Source organism: Lepisosteus oculatus, chromosome 20 (assembly GCF_040954835.1).
Source record: "Lepisosteus oculatus isolate fLepOcu1 chromosome 20, fLepOcu1.hap2, whole genome shotgun sequence".
NCBI lineage: Eukaryota > Metazoa > Chordata > Actinopteri > Semionotiformes > Lepisosteidae > Lepisosteus > Lepisosteus oculatus.
Window position 1 is genome coordinate 14,378,316 of NC_090715.1, and position 17,784 is coordinate 14,396,099.

The following is a 17,784-nucleotide window of genomic DNA, read 5'->3' on the forward strand; positions in this document are numbered from 1 at the left end:
GGCTTTTCATCCAGAGGGACTAGTAGGCTTGTCAAAACAGAGGGCAGAATGGATGGAGCAAAATATAGGCAGATCCTGGAGCAATACCTGGAACAGTCTGCAAAAGATTCACATCTTGACAGCACAGTGACCCCAAACACAAAGCCAAAACCACCCTTGAGTGGCTTGAAAAGAAGAAGGTGAGATTCCTTGAGGGGCCCAGTCCGTGCGGACAAATCCCATAGAGAACCTGTGGCAGGAACTGAAGGCTGCTGTGCACCTCCACAGCCCTGCAACAGCTGGAGTGATTTGCAAGGAAGAGAGGGCGAAAAACCCACAAGATGTGAAAAGCAGGTTACAACACACTGCAAAAGACTTGAGGCTGTAATTGCTGCAAAAGAGGGAGTAACTACATTAAAATAAAAGCTTAAGGTCTCAGGGGGGTGACCACTTATCCAAGCTGGATTTTTCAGTTTTTATTTTTCATAAAATGTTCTTTTACAGTAATGATTACGCTCCATTATACCCCCCATCAAAATGTTTTTAGTACAAAAACAGTTGTCGAAACGTGCTGCAATTTGAGGCTGTAACACAGCGACGTGTGGTAGAGGCCCAAGGATGGTCAATATGTGCTACACCCACCGCCAGAGGAAAGAAGAACTCAGTTTGAGGCAGACTGGAAAAAAAAAAACGTCTGGACCCATTTTGTTTACATTTCATCTAAGTCAAGACTGGCAGAGAATGTCTGGAGGCCTCTAGTTCTACACATTTCGATATCGAAAGCTTTTGTCATCTCATTTTCTCCAGTGCAACGTAATCACTTCTGGACATTCAGCAAAGAGGAAGTCCCCCAAAATGCTCTGTCGTGACCTAGGGAACATCTGACAAAGGGGTTGACATCTACAGTACTGTACATACACTGAACATTGTTTGATGAGATAGCAAACAGCATGTGTATATCAGAGTGGGGTAAATATATGATCAGCAATTGGTTAGATCAAGGGGATTAGTCCCAGGCAAACACTTATCCACAGTGTTTTACTCCTTCAAACAGGAAAACCACTGAGCACTTCTGAGGAATCTTCAAGCTTTCGAGGCATTTTAGTATAGTCTTTTGTAAAAATGAATAATACATATCTACATAAAAGGGAAGAGGCTAGTTTTTTTCCCTCTTGGAGAACAGTGACAACAGTCATATCATGGAGAAGACCTGAGAAATTACTTTTAAAAAGGTAAAAGGAACAAGTACAGTACATGTCCAGGTGCTTCATCTGGCTAATGATACCAGTCTATGTTACACCAGTAGTGCCATTAAAAATCAAAATATTTTTATCCTCTTAGTAATTTTCCATCTTTTTGATGCAAGAATGAGCCACATGTCCCAAAGCTTTGACAGAAGAATAGAAGAGTGAAAAACTAGAAAAGGTTACTGCAGAAACGGAATCTCTGCTCACTGAATGAGCCTGTGGAACAATAATGCCAAATTAGGTACGGTATAACCCACTGGTTACCAGTCTAGTTCCACCTGGCTTTGTTGGCTGCCTGTCAATGTCTGAGAAAGCTGTGGTATTGTGAGGAAAACCAGCTCAAGAGGTCATTCAACACTGGCTGAATCCCAGCTGTGTGGCTCATTTGACATGTCCAAACTGTGGCTCTAGCACCTGAACTTGTTGTGTAGGTTATACAGTATCATCCACTACAAAGATAATATACTGTGATGTTCTTTTACATTATACCACCACAGAAACATTGTGATATTAACAAAAAGGTTTGATTGCGAAATCTCCTATCAGGAGCCCACAAATTGAAAAGCTTAGGAAATGAAGAACATTTAAAAGATGGTCATAATTTTTTTTTTCTTTAACAGAAAATACAAATCACCGTCATTGCTTTTAGTCTAATCTTGCCCGGGGCTCTTCCATTATTGTGACTCTTGTTAAGCTCCCTTGTGAGAAAGGAATGTCATTGCTAACCAGTGGAATAACACACAGTAACCTTCAAAGCCAGACGGAGGAGGATCTGTTGCTCTGTCATCGTGGGGCCCGTTCTTACATGGCCCGTTACTCCTGTATTACGTCTTGCACGCAGACCGAGACTACCTTGCGGGGAACTTGAACCAACACAGAGCTCGGGCTGATATAATTAACTGTTAATAATGCACTTCCTCGAGAGGCTGATGGCTTGGTGTGGAAGGAGAACAGGTGGCAGGGAGCCAGGTGTGCCGGGGGTGATGAGGAGCTTGGAGATCATTACCTCCAGCCCATTCCCCCTGCTCTGCCTGTGGGGCCGGCAGCCCACAGTTGAGAAATGGAGACCAACGTCGGCGCAGGAGAATTAGAAAGCTGAAAGTTCGTGGCTCAAGGATACAGCAGTAGGGTTCACAGCAGAGATTAACGTTTTTAAGACTGGCTGGCTGGAGTTAAGAAAGTTAAGAAAGTTAAGAAAAAGCACACACAATTTAATTTAACCGGTGGATGCGGATAACTAAGAATTGAGTCACCTAACAATCGCGCGTCAGGATCATAATGAAGGAATGGGAACAACAAAAAGCACAATGGCAAAAGTGAAGAAAAAAAAAATGAACGTTGTCGGGCTGTCCAGTTCACTTTCCTGATAAAAGCCGTCTCCAAGTGATTTAAGAAGAACATGTTCTAGTGGTCCGACATTTAAAACAGCAAAAAAAAAAATGGAAGAAAGAGCAGAGGTAAATTGGGCCATAGCACACGTTCAAAGAATCCCACTGGAATCTAAAGCATTACAATTCCATTTAAACCATTCGTGGAAAAGAAAAATATTTTTTCATGAACTGAAACATTTGTAATAGCTGAAAGGAATACTGACAACTCTCAAAAGATCATGCACTGCCACCTCACTGATGTTAACCAGGGAAAGAACACGTTTCTTGATTAATCTTTGACAAAGAAAAGAAAGCATTTTAATTTAATCTTTTTGTTCCCCTCAAAGTCAATCACAGTTGGCATTGATTTCCACACTGTAACAATTATGGGGTTGTTAAATTGTCTCAGCAGTAGCAAGCATGGTGAAAGGTGCTCAGATAGGACACTAATACTGTCACATTTCATTAACAATCAACAATGACCGTAACTCCAAAAGGTCAAGACCAACATTCTGAGAAAGAAAACAGTAAAAGAGGGAGAAGGAGAAGAGGGAAAGCTAGCAAGAAAGAAAATTTCAAAGCAAAAAGAGGCCTGCAAAATTGCAGTACTCGCAAGGCACACAGCTGTTCCCTATTCACATCTTTAAAATTGAGACTCAAGCACTTAATAGCTTTGCCTTTGTGTACCAACAACCGTACAGATTGAGTGCATCACTGACAGGGAATAATGACTAAAAACCTTACGAACATTTTTCAGTTTTCAAATTAATAAATTTACAACAAAGGAAAAAGAAGGTAAGGGAATATGGAGATGGAAGGGAGAAGATGAAAGCACATCCATGTCCTAATGCTTCACATGATTGGAATCAAAAGGTGTAGTATATAGGTCCACATTTTAATCAAGCAGGTAAATTAAATTCCTAAAGCCTCTTGACTCTTCTGCAATACCTCAGAACCCAGGAGAGACACCTGTTCTGAATCTCTTTAAAAGTACAACTTTCTTCTAGCAAAGTTTAAGAAAAGAAATCTTAAAGCAAGACAGACATTGCACATAACAGCTTGCTTTTAAAAAATGAGATTATTAGAGGCAAATGGTCAGAGAATCACCATTCATTTTTCATTACAAAAGCCTATTAAAAGATGCATCACAAGCCACTGTCTTATTTCAGTAAAATTTAAAGCATTTCAAGTCTGGCCAAGACGCAGCTGTGTTCAACTGGGCTGAAGGCATTAAAAAATGAAAATGTTCTGCAACAGTAAAAATCAGAAAAATGCCCAGAGACTTTCACAAATCTATTACCAAACAATGCAGCAGGAAAGCAGTTTTACTTACAATATCAAATCATTCTTTGGTGCCTCTCATGCCAGTCTTGGATTGGCACAAAGAATATGTGAAACTGCAGATAAGGAGGAAGGTGTGTACATCTTTGGTATAACCGGTTATTTAGCAACATTACTAAAATACTTTACATTATTAGTCAATAAATTGGTTACTAAAAGCTGGGCCTACAACTTTCCCAAAAATAGTCTAATATTTGCCTGCAGACATTTGCAAGCAGCCAGAAAGTGTCAGCATCTGCCTATGATGTTTATGCATCTTCAACAAAATTCAGCTCCCACTTCAGAACATCCCCAAGATGTACTATATGACAGAGCTGGTGGCTCCTAAGTTGATAAACTGACTTAACCGTTTTGGTCACAATTTGAATTCTGTGATCCAGATGTTGCGAGTAGAAACTTGGGTCATATTACCAGCTGACTGTGACTGGACGTGGTGGCTCACAGCAGGCAAAACACTGCTGGGACAGAGCTGGGATTAGGCGGCCAGCTCGCTCTCAGTTTCCCGTGAAACTGTAATCAAAGGAATTTCCCCAGCGCTCGTGCGGATGTCAGTGAGGGACAGACCTCTGCTGTAACCCACACTGAAATCTCTGGTGCATCACCTTAATTGCCTTGGCCACCCAGCCACTGCACTGCACATAAGTTATGGCTTTTGAGAACAATGGCTTTTGCTTCCAATTACTTTGTACTTAAGGAAAAAAAAAAACTAGATTAGACTTGCGTTAGAATTCACATTTCATTGTGCAGTAAGATTAATGAAACGCATTCCTGCAGGTTATTTCATTTCCAGGTCTGTGTGACCTTTAGACTGACTATTGCATTGAAGGGATTTCGGGGGGGGGGGGGCAGTCGAGCATTTGAGAGCCAGTGGCACTAAGCATTTCTCGATTTAATATTCACAGCACTGTGTTCCTTACCTAAACGAACATCCTTGCTGAAGTAAATTTGACAGGGAACAGAAGCCTAATTTTAGCGGTGTATGTAAACAGATTAAAATAAGAGCCCCTGAGTTAGACAAGTGTTACAGCCATCTTTGACATTCAGCCCAGTACAACCTAGCCGTGAATTGGGTGTCTTTCACTTCTCTACTCTTCTCTTTTCACGTAAATGAAAGGTCAATGAATATCAAGCTGTTCACACGGTAGAGTTAACCATTATAAAGTGACATAAACCCCTTATACAGTCCTGCGATATGAGCTCTGCTGTGCCAGTTAAGAAGGACAGGCCATTCATTACACAGCATGACTGGTGTGTGGCAGCAATGGGAGGCAGTTTGAGGAAATACGACTTCACAGCTTCACCTGGCACTTGAATATCAGACTTACAGACCTGCAGCACGTCAGTCACTTAAGGTCACTGCTGGACGAAAAAAGGGTATTGTGTTCGATAAAATGTGACACTAGAGGAGGACATGATTCCATCTAAAGAACTAATAGGAACTAGCTCATTTTTTTCAATTCTTCTACATTGTGCCAACTATGAAGGTATTCAAACTCGCCACAGAACCCCCTTTTAGTGGCTCCGGAGAGACTAAAACACTCTACACAAGCACTACTACAAAGCACAGCCAGGCCATGCATTTCTTTTCACACTACGAACAACAGCACAGACAGCTGAGGGAGGATGTTTCCACTGAGAAATCTGCAGGCAAGCCCCAGGGCTTTCTGCTGATACAGAAGAAGATCCCAGCTGATTCTGAGCCAGGGGACCTCTAACAGCATCTAATCAGCTGTGTGCCACCTCTGGGGGAATCCTGGTCGGAGCTGCTAGTGATGACATAGCCTGGATTCAAACCTGCACTCAGCAATGTGACCACCCCCATAGTTACCCCCCCTCTTCCATCAGTTTGCAGAACTTCTCCACTTACCTTGAGCTTGGAGTTAGCGTTGAGCATGACGTACTTGCACAAACCCTGCACGTTCTCCGTCCAGCTGGCCAGCCATGTCACAGTGTTGTCACAGCGCACTTCCTTCCACTGGTGGCCCAGGGGAGGCTGGGGGATCTTCGAGTCCCTGCCAGGAGCAAATATGGACAAGGAACAGAAACACTGACTTCACCCGCCCTTCAATTAATAGCTGTGAGGAGAACACAGCTTGAGAACAGTTTCTTACTGTGCTAACAAAACTCTTTTAGTCCATTTCCTCTTCCGAGACCCTTAAGTGATTAGTAAGAGGTTTGCTTCTAAGCATGGACGGGTTAGCATCTGTCAGCTGTCATGCAGAATTACTTCCAGCTACTGTAGGCTCCTGACCTTTGCACAGCTATTGTATTATGTTTTAGCACCTTGGAGTATTTAGATTTCATTAGTGCATGTTCATTACTCACACAGTATATATATATATCTCACTGTAGTCGATGCCCAGCAGCTGAATTGTAAGACTCAGCAGGTTAGTTGTGATCTAGAAATCCTTGGCTACTATTTAGCTGAAGCTTTGAAAATTACGTTAAAAATACAATGACATAATATTTTCTATAGTCTCAGATCACTAAAAGTAAAAGTTATAGTAATAATAATAGTAATTAATAGTATAAGATAATTAATAACATTGTAATAAGTAGAATTAAACTGTAAGGTGGGTCTAATGCAGCATGTGCAAAATTAAGTCAAATCCAGTGCATCACTAGAGTATGGGTTTAAGCAAAAATCTAATAAAAGGAGCATGTGATCCGATCACCACTCGTTGCAGGAGTTCAGTGCTCGCAAGAACACTATTAGGCTGCAAGGCAGAGAGATGAATCAGCCCACCCTGTGCCATCTGAACAAGTCTGTATGGGCCCAGAGGGGCAAAGTGTACCCTTATTTCTATGACATCAGTGAACAGAGTGCATGACTCCAACATTTAAATTTGAAATTTAAAATTTAGAGAGGACAAGTCATGTATTCGTCCTTCAGAAGAACATTCCATTGTTGCTCTTAATAAAAAAGAAAGTCACATTATTAGGATATGGTCATATACTGTAAGCTAAGTGTCCTTTGGCTGCAATCATTTCCAGTGGTATGTTCTTCTGTTCTTTATTTCAATAGTGGTTTGTTTTATTCCAACTGCAGTGCGCTGATCTAAATGTACTTTGTAAGACGTCTCACTAAAAAAACTTCAGGTCTAAGAAACTGGATTGGATTTGTAATTAGCATAAAAAATGTACCAACTTCAAGGATTCATTCTGTAAACAGCTGGACTCTAGGGGAGTGTCTGATACTAAGTGTGGATATCCACTGGTCACTGGTAATTTGTGTAGAAAGAAACAAAATGGAAGCAATGGAGTCTTGGTTGCTAAAGCTTTTGGAAACAATATACTGTAACCATAGCTGGGTGTTTTGCGGACTCGGAAATACATTGAAAATCAATAAAAAAGTTCAATTCAAAGCATCATGGTCTAAGTAATTAGGGAGTAGAAATTAGAAGTAGGATTTAGAATGAGAGTGAAATGCAGGCTCCCTCTAACACTATAGTTAGAGGGCGGTAGAGTTGGGGCGGAGCGGTGTCTCTGTGGCTCAGGATCTGCTCCTGTGGCTGGAAGGTTGCCGGTTCAAATCCCCTGTGCAAGGCCCTTAACCCCAATTGCTCCAGGGGTGCTGTACAATGGCAGACCCTGCGCTCTAACTCCCAGCTTCTCTCTCCGTGTCTGTGTGCCTGTGTGTCTCATGGAGAGCAAGCTGGGGTATGCGAAAAGACAAATCCTAATGCAAGAAATTGTATGTGGCTAATAAAGTGATCTTATCTTAGTTCCTTTAGGACAAGCTGACAATCATGTACTCATTAGAATATATTTAAGAATTTCATGATATGTTGAATTTAAAACACATCTGAACCCAGAAGTATTTGCAACACACTGGAGAGAAGCATTACATCTTGCCCACTTCAAAAATTAGACCAATTAAAATACTGAGAAATCCAAAAATATCACAGCCGCTGTTGAAAGTGAGTTTTAGAATACTAATATACAAAAAAGCAGCAAAATGCATTATTAAGTGAAAACCCAAAAAGCCCTAGCTACCACTGCAATCAATGGCTTTCATAATGGCAGTGAACCAATTACTGCACCATTCGAGGCAAGCCATCTGAGAGAGGTATCAGGGATGATGAATACGCAGCATTTCAGCCCCTCAATTACAAAGCACCTGTTTATAATTTTTGCTGCTAATAGGTCTCGGCAGCGAAAGAAAAAAAAATCTTAAATTCAAGCACAAAGGTTGAGATTTAATGGAGTGCTCCAGCTATATTTCAGGTTGTCTGAACCCTTTAAAATCCACATGTTGAAGTGGATCGACAGTGACACAAACCTCAAAGCAGAGACTCTTTTGGGGAAAACATGGGAAGCCTTGGGCTGCCACAGAGAGTCAATCTGTTCAGATTCAAGCAGCTTTCCTCAGAGGAGAAAAGCTACAAGACTCCCCTAGCTTCATTTAATGACTACCATAGAACACATAGATGGAACTGAGGCCAGTTTGCACAACCCTAGTGGTAACCTTCAATCGATCAGTCTGATTTTCCATATAGCACCTTTCTATAAGACATCATTTTCAAGAGCTTTTCACAGCTAAAAACTGTGAGACTTTTAAGAATTGAGCAATAAGCCAAAAATAAAACTGTGAAATGTAATGTAACTCTAATATGTACACAGAAAGAAAAATATATATACTAAAATTGAGAACCATATTAAAAAAATGAATTCCTGGCAGTTACCAAGTGGAGAAGCAATGTTATAAAAATGTGAGTCCAATTGTTCCACAGATTAGATGCTGTTAAGCCAAAAGCTCTGTCTTGTACTCATTTTTGTATACATGAAACAGAAAGCAATCCAGTGTTCTGCAATCCCGTGTTTTCATCAGAGTGAAAAGATTGTATTATTTTAAAAGTATATTACAGAAGATGTCTTGTATGAGCAATGTCTCCTTTTCTAGGAAATAGTTTATAGCCAAAGTACTTCAATTATACATGTAGTGTATGAGAAACAGCAACACAAAGATGTAGAATTACATCATAGCAGTACATGTAATAATGCAATGTTAAACATAAAAGCACAAAATCAAAACACCCAAAGACAATGTGTAAAACTAAGTAAGCATGCTTACAGAATAGCAACAAGATGTGAGGTTTGTGACTGAAGCCAATTTCATCACATAGGAAATGCACAAATATGATGTCAGTAAACAGCTCTTAATTGTAAATATTCTAAGACATACACTCAAGACTATCAGAGTAGACTGGTTCCTGAGAAAATGTTGAAAATAGCTGGAAGATGTTTAGATTACCTGTAAATTACACATATTGTTTAATAAGTCAAATTCACATACTAAAATCAATCCTTAACCAGACATAAGGCCAGTGTAGCAATGCTAGTGTAGAGGTAATGGGTTCTTATCTCTGTGTCCCAATTAAAACTGGCAGCAGTATTGTTCACAATTTAAAGCATATCATGTTCCCAGGAAACAGTGGCTTCTGAAAGGAGTTAGATTGTCTCCTACTTGCTGCAGTTGATGATGACATCCTCTGGCTGGATTCTCTTCTTCAGCATTCCCTGCTTTGGATGGTCTCCCCTTCCTCTGAAAAGTCCCGGGGGCTCAATTTTGAAGTTCCCAATTCTTTCCCGATGGTGATCCAAAGTGCAATAGCCATACTCTTCCAACAGTTTCTGATTGGCATCTTTGGTTTTCTAGCAGGAGCATCCAAACAAGTGTGTGAATTGGCTATAACATACAGATCGTTAACCATTCTCTCTTTATGAATAAACACTGCCTTCATATTAACGACCAGACTCTTGCAATACACTTATAAGGTATACGGTAAAGGCTCGACAACTTCTGGAAATCTAGTATGATTCTCAGTTCTATTTTAAGAGCTGAGGGAGCAGCCTGAGGCAGGGAAAGATGGCTTCAGATTACTTTCGACACATTGGAAAAGAAAACGAGCTACTTACCCCTTTTCTTCAGCGTGAGCTAATAGTCAGTAGGCACACACGACGACCTGCCTTTCAGGCAACCTCTAATTCCATTATGTGTTAAGCACCATCTTTTTAACCACACTCTGTTCTCAGGTCATACCAACAGTTTGCTGCTCGATACATTATTTGACTTTTTTTCTATTAAAAATTCTCACATTATGACTACTTCAACAAACTATGAGGCACAGTGATGCACGTGACAATTCAGGGAAAATCCTTATGCTCTCTTCCTAGTTCAAACTTAAAACAGCCAAAAATACAGGCAAGAAAAAAATTCCACAAACTCTTTGACCCTTGCTGAAGGACATAACGTTCCAACATTTTAATATGTTGTGCATGTACTGCTGAGTTTCCTTTTATTCCAGGTGTTCCAGCAGTAAATTGGCACAGTTATTTTCTATTCACCATTAATAAGATGCATGCCATTATAACATACAGTATGAATCCATTAGTTTCAATTCATGAGTATGGACAGGAGATGGGTGCCAACTGAGGCAACAGTCCATCTCTCTCCCCTGACATTGCCTACTTGAGCAGGAGACTACAGAGCTGTAACATACTACACTGTACATCCATTAATCCCTAATTGACATTTGCATTTTGACATTAATATTCTGGGCAGCCAATGGATACACATCAACATCAGAGCAGATAAGCAATAGCTAAATTATTAGGGAACCCTACATGAGACCAGAGTCTTGACATTTTTCACGATGGCTTCCAGGGTTAAATATACCACAAAAAAATGATGTTCAATTCCTGGGGTGCTGATTGTGTGGCGTTTGTATGTTCTCCCCGTGTTCACGTGGGTTTTCAGCAGGCGCTCTAGTTTACTGCTACAATCCAAAGACATACTGGTACTTTAACTGGATTTTGGGTAGAATGGCCCTGATGTGAGTGCGTACATTTGTGTGAGATCCCTAAGATGGACTGGGGTCCCATCCAGGGTGCACCCAGCCTTGTGCCCGTTGCTGGTCAGGGCAGACTCCCACTCCCCCACACTCTAGAAAATGAAAGGATGGATGAAATTATTGATGACTTGGATTCTCCAAGGAGGTTCTAGTACTGTTAACTTCGATAGGCATTCCCCATTTCAAAAAGCATGCGTAGGCAGTCACGATGCAAGAGTGAAATGGCATCAATCTTCGATGCAAAGGCAGATTCATCTGAGGCTCATTCGCAGCCTCAGCCCCCTCTGCAAAAAGTTACTCACCTGCTTTTCTTCCTTGCCTTGATTTTTTCTCGCTTCCACTTTCTCCTTGTGCATCTTGTAAATTTCACTGAAGTCACACTTGTTCAAATCGGTGATGATCATCTTCTCCTCCAAGGTCATTTCCTACAAAAGAAAAGGAGACATCTAACATTTTGCTTGATGCAGCAAACAGAAAACCCTTTAGGCTGTACAGAGTAGTATTTGAAGACTACTTCTAAGCATGTGAATATTATTACTTTATATGTTGAATGTTTCTTAATTATACAAGTAGGTATACATTCCAAGATTGAAAATTAAGCTTATAATCATTGTGGTTGATTAATTACCCCAAGGCTAAAGTTCATAAAGGATTGAACTCTATGAGGACTAAACTATAGTACTATAATCATCTGACAACCACTGACTGGTCTTTAATTTATTTTGCAGATATTTTTTATTAGCTTTAATAGGTATTTTCTATGTATATTAATAAAATGCTGACTTTGTTTTAAGTCGCAACTTTTTGAAGCTTTTGTTCTTGAGGGCACACCTTGCATTGCTAAGTACAGAACCACAAGTCTACAAATAGCTTTTTTCTTTTGATCTACATTGACGTAATGAACAGCAATTTTACAGTAACTATGAAAAAAATGGTTAGTGAAGCAAAACGTTTACCTACTGAGTGAGGGAAAGGGATTTTGTCCATAGTTCACAACAGTGGGTTTTAAAAAACTCAGGACCATGCTGCTCTCAAATTTAAAATGGAATGATGTCTTAAATGTCTCATTAGTTTAAAATTACTCTGCAAAGATTTATACAGCAAACAAGCTCCTTGAGGGAAGACTTGTTTGTGCCTACAATGGGAATGAGCCTACTGTGCATGATGTCAGCTCCATCAGTTTTATTAATGCTGTGGAGAGGCATAATGAACAAACCTTCACCCTCAGAAATGCAACATTCTGTAACAAAGAACTTCACAATAATAAAAATAATCAATGTCTGAAAATGAAAATACAGGTATGTTATCTGCAACGGAAAATGCTAGAAATCACAGACATACTTCTGCCATGTCAATTCTACATGGAACCACATCAACTGTACAAATGCAATAAGACCCAGCATTTTATTTGCAGCCAGATACTGCTGAACAAGAGTTCAGAATTATTAAGGATGAAAAGAAATAGAAACAAATCTGAAAACACCTCTTGAATATTTTCTAAGGAAATAGCATGGTTTCAAAGTGAGGAGAGATACGTCTTGCTTAACTTCATCGGTTAACTACTGTGAATGAGAAGGCACAACTCATATCTTATCTAGCTGTGCGTGCACTGTAGAGGAGAAAATGACCTGTATGTTTGCTGCAAAAACTTACTTTTCCATCATCTCCAGACACGGTTTCTATACTTTCCCACACAAGAGGGCTGACAAATTGAGAAGTGTTCCTCACAGTCATACAGGGATGTCTCAGAGATCATGTGACATTGCATAAAATGAGTATAACCCAGCTTGGTGCTCAGTTAAAAACCATCTATACAGTACCATGTGTAAGATATACTGTAAACTGTGCTGAACTCACCACAAAGGAATTACAAGTTAAGATGCAGCAAGTATGACAGGTAAAACACTGATGTGAGAAAAATATCAGAGACAATATCACATGCAATCACAGATTCATTCATGCTTTGACATGGAAGTGCACTGTCCATTTCATTTTAATGACTAATCTGAGGGCAGTAATGATTACCCTCAGACACTATGACACTAAACCACGACTACCACCTATTTGGGCATGAAGAGTTTACCACACAGTAACACGGATTGATTATTGAGAAAACTCCCATGTGGGATGTAACCCCACTTCAGCAAATTAAAGTGTGCAAATGAAACAAAGTCAATGGTGAAATTAATTAGCATGGATATGAAGAGGGGCCATTAGGTTAACAGTTAACCACAAAGATTAAATGCATAAATAATTTTGAATACTTCTGCAGTACATATTGCTCTAGCAAGTAGAAGATTAATTTTCTTTCCTTGGTTACTATCCTGATATTTAAAAGTAAAAAGTCTAAGTCCATCTCACTCCATTTTTTAAGTTCTCATGATGAGCTTTCAGTACGTGGGTGTGAGGCATACTCCTGTGAGTTGCCTTTTGACTCCTACCAGAAAAGTAATGAAAAATAAATTATTTGACTTTTTCCATTCCCTGTGGAATCGTGGATCATTATTGCTGTGTTACCAGTTTCGGGAGTGCAGGTCTTTCATTTCCTAAAAACGAAGTGGTCCAAAGCATTTTCACAGTTTAACCGAGTCCATTACTCGCCGTGTAGGGTCTTAATTATTGAAATCCCCTCTGGAATTCCACAGAGAGGAAGACAAAAAATTCAAGACGGCAACTCCCTGGACTTGTCCTGGGATCAACGTGCCAATGGGTTTTGAAATCCCTAACAGTCAGGAACAGTAATAAGGGAAGATTACTTACACTGGGCTCCCAGGAAACTGAAATAACATTCAAGGTTTATTCTTTCAGGAGCAATTTAACATGTTAATTAAAGTAGCTTTGCACAGATGGGCATTAAAAAAGCACATGTGGTAGCACCTCAAACACCTCAGATGTCCTCCTGTTACTGTAGATCCTCGATCATCGTTTCCAGAACTGGCCTTTATCAGTCCGGGGTGTGGGTAAACAGTGTGTGATTTCTAATTAAGTTAATTACTGAAGTAGTGCACAGTTGCTCCGGTGGCCCATATGGTTTGCTTCATTCACTAACTAATAGTTGCTCTTTTCAACACGTATAGTATGATAGGTCTGTAGATAATTGTATAACGTGTAGTCAGTACTAGAGAGAAGTGAGCGTGCACACACTTACTTCAGTTTTCATAGTCCAGCTTAGAAAGATGGTTTAATTAATTTAAGGCTTAACCAGAACAATTGTATTCTTCTTGGAGAGGTCTACAGCAGTGAAGGTGATAAAAAAATATGAATTCTATATTGGGATGGTTTTATACTGCAAAAAGTATTAGAAATGATCTCAAACAAATGCAGGACAAAAAAGCTCTAAAAGCAATAGAAGAACTAGGAAAAAAAAACAAATTGTAAGCCTTGGAGGAAATATCTGAGCAAGGGTCTGCCTGTATTTGACCACTGATATTACACCAAATCTGTTACATAAGCCAAGATGTCCTGCTCTTTACCACCCTAATTGGTTTTCTGTAAAACATGCAACTGATATCATATTTCAGGCACAGCATCAGTGCAAGAACACGTTTATTCCTTTCATTTCTCGCTTGTTTCACTAATTATGCTGGCAGGCGTTAAATCCCACTGCAGTGGCTGACCTTTTATGTGGACCATGACCCAGATAGCGTGCTGTGACAGAATTGGGTATTGATCTGTGGCGGTGTTCATGCAATGTTTAATCTGAAGTATCCTGGCACTGTGCTTTGGTCTCATATCCTGTTTCCAAGTCTGAGAGTACTGCTTGGAGTTGGGGAGGGATGAGAGGGGAGTTTGCTGTTCTGACTCTTAGACCAAGATGAGAGTTTCCTGGGTGACTCCCTCCTCCAGTCAGGCAGATCTGGGGGGGGGAGAGGCTGTGTTCAGGTTCAGGCACTAGAGTGAGCCACTTGGGATTGCAGAAATCAACCGCCATCCTCAGATCAAGGCATCCAACCTTAAGAGCAAAGAACCTATCACGTTTCATCTCTTATGAAAGTCAGGCTTTGAAATTCATGCTGTGCTCTAAAACCTGTGTGGCTTTTAAATGTGTGTTTTTTTTCTCGTGACCCAGTGGAAGAGAAACCCTTTGAAAATACTTTATCTTCTACACCCTAAACAACAGTGTCTCCTGAATTTTCATTAAACCACCACAAAGCCCTAAGGATGTTTGCTGTATCCACTTTACTTCAAGTCATGACTTAAATTAGGCCAATGCTCTTTGTAAAACATTTTTTCACTCACAGAGACACTTCTGCTGATTTGTTCTTACTTAATGCGATGGGTGTTGTATGAGATCTTACTCCTATTTTGTTCACAAAGTGAAAGCAACACCCAGACTGTTACTCTCATAATCTTGCAATGTTGAAAACTCCAGCTAGGTGGTTGTGAACAGCAGCAACAAGAGAACACTAACTGTACTTTAGAGGGGTTATTCTTTGAAAACAAATCCAAAATGATTAATCGCAATCGGTGGCAAGTGTGCAGGTTGCAGCACCCTGTTTCCATGCTCAAGCAAGAGAGGCTTAGCTACGTTATCAATTCTGAATTTAATACCATTCAAATGATGTCTGGATTTCTTGTTCAGTGTCAAACAAATCATTGCCTCATCCTTGTAAGTTAATAATCAGTCTGCTTTAAAGGGAGAAAGTGTCGGCGTGATACAACAACATTAAAAATCAAACTGTCAAATGTGCCAACAAACTGTTCTGTACCAGAAAAATAGGCAATTCGTTTCTCATGCACCCCGGTAAACAGCATGATCCACCACTACCGTAGATGTTCACCTTTAATGGAACTGACAGCTTTAGCTATTTTCTTCCATTTACAAAACAGACTCAGATCTTACAGATATAGAGAAAATATCCTGTGTAACTTTTATCCAATATATAAATCTTACATCAATTTCCTCAAAGACTGTGAGAAAGGATACCACCATTGGTATTCAGGAGCAGCTGTTTGAAAAGCAACAGCAGTAAACAAAACACTACGTAGCCACAAAACAAAAACCTGTTTACACTTTTGATTTAAATCCCACAACATTTAAAACGCATCTACCCTATTTCACTGTAATTGCTGGCTTCACAATTCCCCCAATCCGCTCCACCACCAGAAAGACCTATCAATTCAACAGTAGCAATTTTGATTAAATTCTTGTGCAAACTCAAGATAACATTTTGTCTTTTCAACCTTTTCCCTGTATTTATGTTTGCTGCAGGCAGATTTATGTCGGCCTGTGAGTTTTATATAGACCCAACTGAGGTAAGGTTCAAGCTCAGACACACCTTTTAGGCTCAAGGCCTTCAGTACTAACCAACACAATCTTTTAGTTGACAAGGCCAAGACAGCTTAGTACAGCAAAGCTAAAGAAAGATAACTTGGATATCTGTGAAAATAAAAAAGGGTACACAAAACTACACACAAAAAAAAACCTGCCAAGACACAAAAACTCCCACAAATTACAATGAAACAGAGGAATGTGATAACCAGGTATCATGTCTGTAATAAGCTTAATATTAGATTATTACACCTAATGAAATTGTGAATTGTGTTGCAAAGAGCTGGTGATATCAGTTTGAGAAAATAAAAAAATTAAAAAACCCATTCCAGTACATTACAATCGATATTCAGTGTGTGAGATGTCTGAACATTTTTGTATCATAAGAAATCATGAGTGTGATGATATACTGTACTGTATAGCATGCGCAGGAATCATCCACCTTTTCAAGCATCTTTAAGAGGACAAATATATTCACAGACATCGATCTTCATGACAGGTCTGTCCTGATTCACATGAAGTCCAAACTGTATACCACTTTACTAAACAACCACCTCCTCGGTTCTACATTTTATCAAAACATTAATGTGCATCACAGTGTCTTTGGAAAGGCAGGCTTGCTGCATCATTTATTCAGCTAATGAGGAGGGCAGGGTGTCCACTGCAGAGCTGAGGGGAGAGAACACCTTCGAGTGGAAGAGGTATTTGACGGCAACAAAGACTTACTCTTTCCTAAAAATGGAAAGGCAAGGCAAACACTGTAATCTGTCATTCTTCAGGTCATTCTGTTTGAGACTGGTTAAAATGTTGGAACAACACACTGAACAAATTCACAGACTGAACATTTTTTGCATTCCTGAGGTAATGGTAACTGTGGTATAAATGCTTGATACAATATGGACTGAGTTCTAGTGATGCATTTTATCCTCGTTCAAGTTTGTGCGTTACAGGTTTACTAACCCTTTAGTTTTAGTTTACTAACTAAGAGAAGACAGCAGAACTATTACTAATGGTGACCCACATAGGTTTCATTATCATTTACTCAGCTTACAAGCATAACCGATTCCCGGTTCAATCAGATGAATTACTCAAACGATGTGCAACAGGTACCCACGCAATCTTAACAAAGTAAATAACTATGCTCTGAAATGTTTAATTCACTGCAGAAAGAAGCAGGCATGATAACAAGGGTTTCGAACATGAATGCTCACCACCTCCATCGTGCCCTCTGATTGTTTTATGGATTTGAATTCTCACAGAAAAAAAGTTAATTTTTACATATTTCGGTAATTAGAGCGATTCTACTCTTATTAGATGAATTTCACAAAGAATAACATTAATGAACGCAGATGTTAGACTGGTAAGTACTTCACACATTTGTTAAAAATGTCCTCATTAGCAGCTCTGTGCTCCAAATACGCAACAGACACAGACATAATTAGTTATGATAACACAGTCCAATCCATTAATCAAACAGGAATTACAAACAATGCACAGCAGTACTGTGATAACAGATCACAATGCAATTTTTCAAACGAGCAGAACATTTCTAGTTTATTTTTATGTCCGCTCCCTTTTCTGTCTTTTTTTCCCCGATTATTAATTCAAACTGGATCAGCCAACTTATTTTTTTCACCCTATAAGGTTTTCCACCATTAAAGGAGAAAGTGAGATTGCAGACTATTTCTAAAACCCATTTGGGTTGTTAACTTACCATCTTG

The 17,784-nt window shown here is 39.7% G+C and overlaps 1 protein-coding gene across 10 annotated transcripts in view; it reads right to left on the minus strand.

Moving 5' to 3' along the window:
* LOC102693327 (DNA topoisomerase 1) overlaps nt 1–17,784 on the minus strand; it is a 68,148-nt gene that overhangs the window by 25,000 nt on the left and 25,364 nt on the right. For all 10 annotated transcript variants that reach the window (XM_069181155.1, XM_069181152.1, XM_069181153.1 and 7 more), the window contains 3 exons: nt 11,094–11,216; nt 9,405–9,592; nt 5,805–5,949 (listed from right to left, as the gene is read on the minus strand). In XM_069181155.1, the coding sequence (XP_069037256.1) occupies nt 5,805–5,949; nt 9,405–9,592; nt 11,094–11,216 (456 nt within the window). The remainder of the gene's footprint in view (nt 1–5,804; nt 5,950–9,404; nt 9,593–11,093; nt 11,217–17,784) is intronic.